The sequence below is a fragment of the Acyrthosiphon pisum genome, chromosome X (genome assembly GCF_005508785.2).
Source record: "Acyrthosiphon pisum isolate AL4f chromosome X, pea_aphid_22Mar2018_4r6ur, whole genome shotgun sequence".
Classification (NCBI taxonomy): Eukaryota; Metazoa; Arthropoda; class Insecta; order Hemiptera; family Aphididae; genus Acyrthosiphon; species Acyrthosiphon pisum.
Window position 1 is genome coordinate 56,806,825 of NC_042493.1, and position 6,590 is coordinate 56,813,414.

Below are 6,590 nucleotides of genomic sequence, written 5' to 3' on the forward strand. Positions count from 1 at the left end.
GAGTCAAGTTTTTGTAGCAAATGAAATTTGAGTAGAGATGGCTGTGTGTGACATTGATAATGAGGAAATAGTTAGTGGGAATTCGTGTTGACGGTATTCAAATATCGCGGTGGTTGATACTGGCCTCCCATCAATGACTACTTGCAATGTAACGGTGCCTATATCATGAGCTGCAGAACAAGACATATTGGTTTTTAATCTAACTTTGATTAATTAAATCTTAGGTACAAAATAAATAACGAGTTCTGGAAATTTTAATTATAATATTTCCGTCAGTAGTGAAGGCATAACTGAATAATTGTTGTTGTTTATTTTTTTTTTATTGTTTAATTCAATTTTATTGGATTATCGACTTTTTTATCTTATCAATAAATTGTGATACAATGTTAGGAATGTTGAACACGGGACAGAAGAATTATAATATAATTTATATTAAGATGCTTTATGATAACTACTCACAAATATTCAAAATATTATATGAATATTCTAAATATCTCCTTCAAGTATAACATTCTTGTACTTATTTTTTATACTATAAGTACACTGTAGGTTTTTATACTATAGGTACTATTATTTCTTGTATTTTTGTATTATTATAGAAATATTATGTTTCTTATTTTAATACCTAATGGCTAATAGCAATAGTTTACCTGGACAGTAACATCGTAAAACACCTCCTTGAATCAAAGTGCTTGGAACTGTGATCGTATCAAACATAACAGTGTACGATGAGGAAGAAAACCAGGGACCCGTGATTAGTACCTTAACACCTCCCTAGAAATAAATATAGTCAAATAAAATAGTTTATGCTCAACATAATTAACCTACACAAACCTCGGGAAATGCCCATTCAGGACAGTAATCAGTTATTTGTAGTACATCCATGTCTAATTGTGGTTGCCCATGTGGCTGCATATCCACAGCATTTGTCCCTATATCCGTAACTAAATCTGTGAAACAATATTATACATTTAATTAAAAATTGGTACTAAATACTAATTTCATCTAGTGCTGATCATTATTAGATGCATACTTGAAGCATGTTGCGTTGCATGTTCTAGGATATCAAGTTCTTGGAAGTCAGTAAGCATATCAAACGCATCGAGACTCACAAATACATCGTCTCCAGGGCCGTCTAGATTTTTATTACTATGATCGTCATCCAATCTGTACACAATACAATTTTATAATACATTATCACAGTTGCGCCTCCAGGAGGGCGGGGAGTTGTGTGTTAAACATCAGCCTATCCTTAGCCATAAATATGCTAAAGTTTATTTACAATAAATACGCTTCAGATGTTACAAAGTAGGTATATTGTCGTAACATGGTTCTATTTCATATTTGATTTTATTATTATAAAGACCGATGACTACAACGGAGAGTCTGTGATTCCTCACAAGTTATAGGTATATAAACATAAAATTAAAACACTACTAAAAAAATCGTGATCACGTGCCTACATTATCATCTTAATTGATAAATAGGTATCGGTGATGATATTAACATTTGAGATAAAAAATATTAAATACATGTAAAGTCAAACGATTAGATGTTTGTCCAAATAATATTAAGATTTTACCGTAACAATTGATCAGCATTGGCACACGAGACAGGCATATTGGCTGAAAGCGTCTGTTGTATGTCGTCGTGGGTCAAATCTAATGTGACATCATAGAATTCCGATTTCACGTGGTCCGACTGTTGTTTTAGATGATCTTGTCCGTGGAACAAGTGTACAGCATGTTCGTCTTGATTTTGTGAAGTGTGATACGTTTGTTTTTCGGTATACACGTGGATCACTTCGTCTGAACCTTGTGGCTTATATGATATCATTGTAGTGGGAATGTGATTATTGTCCGTCACGTTGATCGGTGGTTGTCTGTTGTTTAATATTTGATTGTTATCTCTCTATAAATAAAAAAATAAAGCACTATATTATAGTTTGTTATGCAGATATTTAAACAATAAAAACTTAAGCAACAGTCAAGCATTGTTAAGAAACAATAATTATAAAAGAACTTTTTTTTTTAATGAACTTTTTGATTGTTTTTATAAGAAAGAAAAATTATTATTAACACTAGAAGTAGGTATAACCAGTAAAAATACAAAAATATAATATTACAAAGTATAATTTTTTAATTATTTGTTTCGAAGTTCAACTGTTAAAAATTATTTTTTTAGGTACTATATACCATGTGCACTAATAACTTTTAAACAATATTGGTAATTGTTCAAGCTCAATGTTAAAATTATTTTAATTTTTAAATTATGGAAACTGTTTTCATGAATTATTTAATATATAAAAAATGGGTATATTAAATAGGTATATTTAAATGCATTGATTTCGCTCAAACTGTGTACAGTTTATATTTTTAATAGATTTATACTATGTAGTGGATCGTAAAAAACTGATTTTGTCAAAAAAAGAGTTTGATAAGCGCACATACCTATTTTATCTTGTTTTAAATTTTTCATTTTCACGAAAATAAAACGTAGTACTAAATACAACTTGGTACATGTAGTTAGTGGTGTCAACTTTACAATCAATATACAGGGGTATACGAAAATTACAACATTCGTGTTATTGTAGTGAACCCAATTTCGTATTTTCTTGTTACCACTCTTAGCATGAATTAAGTAATAACAGATCTGAATAGATACTTACGCAATCGTGCTTGAGAATTATTTGTTGTTGTTGCTGCGGTTGCTGTTGTTGTGGTTGATTGCGAAAATCCCTTGTGGAATTTGACAACAAGTTGTTGTTCATTGTGGTGTTCAAGGAGGTAGGCCCACTTTGTGCCTGTTATCGAAATTTATATTTTTCATTATCATCATATAACACTATATTATGATTTGAATATCATATTTTTTAATGAATATTAAAATGTACTAAATATCATTGGTAAATATCGTTGGTCAATAACCAAATTGAAATGATATCTAATGAGCATATGGGTTGATTTGTTTTAGCATAAGTTTTAAATTTAATCGATGTGGAATAGAAACCCAAATTGAAAAAAAAAACAATTCAAATTAGTGTTTTTCACGGTAATCGATGACAACAAAAGTGTGTTTTCGCTTTTTACGAATGAACGAATGAGTTTGTCGTCTTGCGTACCTTATGATTGACGTGATTAGCGATCATTAATGTGTTCATCGTGGTTCTGGACGAGTTAACGTGGTGGTTGGTGAGTAACATTGTACCGGGGCGCGATCGATTTCCAGTCGTCGACGACACCTGCGAAGCGTTGTCACCATGTTTTAAGCAATCCAAATCAACGGTGACGTTATACAATAAATTATATTATCATTATTATGATAAGTGATTACCATAATATTATTGTTTCTACGTACTAGTTTTACATCCAGACCTATTTCTGGACCGTCGCCAATGTATTTATTTACTAAAAAAAACGCACCTGATTGCTGTCTGACGGTGAAATCCGTCTGATCGGACGTGAGCACGATTGTCCGTCCGCGCACGTGGAGTCCGGACATCCGCATTCCAGCGTTCGGCTAAGTAAAGTTGCCCTGGCGTTCTTCTGCCACTCCATCAGCTGTGTGACCATGGCGGCTACACATTCGGCCGTCTACCAGACAACATAGTACAATAATACATCAGTTCGTTGGGTTAGATTTCGGGAATAGGTGTAGTGCATACATGATAATATAGTATTATGTATTATACATATGATATAGGGTGGCCCACAATGTTTTTCTGTTTTTTATTTGGTCACCAACACAGAAAAATGGTAGATACCGGTGGTCCACTCTGTAGAATATTATATAGGTCACGTCGTCAAAGGACAACATCGTAATCACAATATTATTTTAATTTATACGAGCTTTATTACACACCAGATTTGAATCATTATACGAGATTTAAGTGATGGGTTCGAACCGGAATCATGGTGGTCATCGGTATACAGCTTTTTAGAATAAACTAGAAGACCTCATGCAAATCGTTTGACATTTCACCGATGATGGAATGTTTAAGACTATCCGGTTGCATAAATTGCATTCATCAAATTATATTATATTTGCTGAAATTAACTTTTATCATTAAATTTTCTCTTTTGTTATAGAAAATGACTTGAAATAAACAAAGGACAATTGTTGTACCTGTACTATATATACCCAAATATGTGGTTAATTATTTGTATGTTTATAAATGGTATATAATTTATTTTTGAAATTTAACGAATGCCACGTTTGTATAATAATGTTTTTTTTTACATGTCTACCTTTTTAGCTTAATAAAATAACAAAACTGAAATAGGAAATGAAAATCTCAATGAACTCAGTAAAATCTCCGTACCTAGTAAAATGCAAATATGATTGAAAATATAAACATCGTTACATATAATATATTATAGAAGGTATACCTACAATATTCATCTGTAAGTATAGTTTAAAAATTTATTTAAAAACATGTCATTATAAATTTTTTTTTCTTCTAAATCACAATATAACAACGTTTTAAATTAAATTAAACAAACTAAAAATGAAATTTATTGTATTCATGATTTTTTTGCATGAATTAAAATCTAAGAAAAGTTATCTTACATTGTACAATAACGTCAGGTAAAACATGTAGGCATGCTAATGACATGGCTCCTGAAAAAAACTTACGATAACTTTGAAAAGCAATATTAAAAGTTCAAAATATGCTTGTAGTAGAACGGCCGTATTTTAGATTTGAAAAGTTTGATGTGACTACTTTGTATTATTTGCATGTTAAGTATTGTATACAAGTATAAAATAATATCGGTAATTTGTTTGTCTACTGTATCAGTTTAAAGAAGTTGAATGCATTTGGTCGTCGCAACATCTGTTTTATAGTTTAGGATTACGTGTTATAGTTGTTTGCCAATTTAATTTTATACTATCCATACATTTCGATTCATGCGTACCTTATAAAATTAACACTTAAAAAAATACAATTTTTACCTCATCTGCAGTTATCATACATTTTAAATTAATCCAAAAACTTGTTCTTATTTTTCTAGAAATCCAAGTATTGCATTTTTTTTTAGCAAATGACCATTATTATGATTGAATAGTTGTTTTTACTGATTTTAACTGTTTTTATAACGATAACACGCTATTTTCTACAATATAATGATTATATACTCATTTGAACTGTTAACGTGACGTTATACGATTAAATCTAATTTCTCTAAACATTTTTTGTAGAAAACCAAATGTTAAATGGTACCTAGTATATTAACTTTTTGGATATTGAGTTTCATACAAATTCATATATTATGCACCAGCACTAACATCCATTTTTCCTATTTAAATTAATATAAGTAAGTCTTTAGATTAGGTGCATTCATGATTTTTTGATCAACAGTTGACACTATATTGATTTTTCTGAATACATTTTTTATTTTATGTATTTATCTCTTTACAATTTGCCATGTTTAAAATACTGCTTACTAATTAATCAAAACTATAATATAATAAACTTTGCATTAATATTTGTACTATAAATTATGCAAACATTAATTTATTCCTATTGTTTACTACAGAATTCTAAAAATTAATGTAAAATTGTTTAAAATTTAAGTAAATAAGCCAATTGAGAATTTGTAAGGTAACTAATTTAATAGTTTCTATATTAGCCTGAGTAAAAGCCATTTTAGTACTGGAAATTATCAACGAAAATATATTACCTACGAGTATTGAGTACTCATAGTTTAAAAATTCGGTATATTTTTTTTAATTTAAACTTCTGAAATGACATATTGTATCATTTAGAAAACGCTAAGGCGTTGATTAATATTTTACCTAAATAGACAATAAAGGCATAATATTGATTCTTTTTTCGTTTTATTTTTAATTTTGTGTGTTATTTAAATAATAATAACAATACTACGAAATTATATTATATTGAGCCTCAATAACTTGACTGAGAATTTAGCAGTAGAACATTTAACATTATACAATTTAAAAAAAGAATTAACATTGTAACTTGTAAAAAGAATCATGAAATTACTAAAAGTCTGATTTATTATGAGGATTATTAATTTCAGAGTGCCGTTTTTATTTATCTTTATATTATGTGTTTTGACGTTTAAATATAATACATTTTTTAGATATAAAATATGTCATTTTTAATTGTTTGTCGAATAGGTACTAATAAAATTCATTCTGATTAAATATCATACCAAAACATATTTACCGTTTATCCATAAAATATTTTAAAATTACGTTTCAAAAATATAGTTCTCTACCAGAAGTTCAAAAAAAAATTTGATGGCTAAGGTAACCTAACCAGACTGTTAATAAATGTTTTTCAAATTATATATTAACCTTTTTTAGATTAATGTAACCGCACTATTACCGTCACTTTCCAAAACTGAGGTCCGTTTATAATAAGTCATACGTCGAAGTAAAAACGTATTTTTTCTGATTGATTGAATAGTATAAGGAGATCGCTATTTTATTTTATAAGCTAAATCAAAATTGGAAATTAGGATAGGAAATTGGGAATGTCTTGTATTTTTACAAAATATGAAATAATATAACTACAAAATAAGAAATATGTAAGTATGTTATAATATGATTTAACAGTCAAACGT

At 29.0% G+C, this 6,590-nt stretch overlaps 1 protein-coding gene across 1 annotated transcript; it reads right to left on the reverse strand.

Annotated features, from left to right (window-relative positions):
* Window positions 1-3: 3 nt before the first annotated feature.
* On the reverse strand, window positions 4-3,861 carry LOC100570580. The gene is made up of 8 exons (XM_003248931.4): window positions 3,423-3,861; window positions 3,122-3,241; window positions 2,669-2,803; window positions 1,583-1,911; window positions 1,034-1,167; window positions 835-950; window positions 651-774; window positions 4-170 (listed from the first exon to the last, which is right to left on the reverse strand). Exons 1-8 carry the CDS (start codon window positions 3,570-3,572, stop codon window positions 4-6), a joined length of 1,275 nt encoding a protein of 424 aa, XP_003248979.1. The 5' UTR covers window positions 3,573-3,861.
* Between the last annotated feature and the right edge of the window lie 2,729 nt (window positions 3,862-6,590).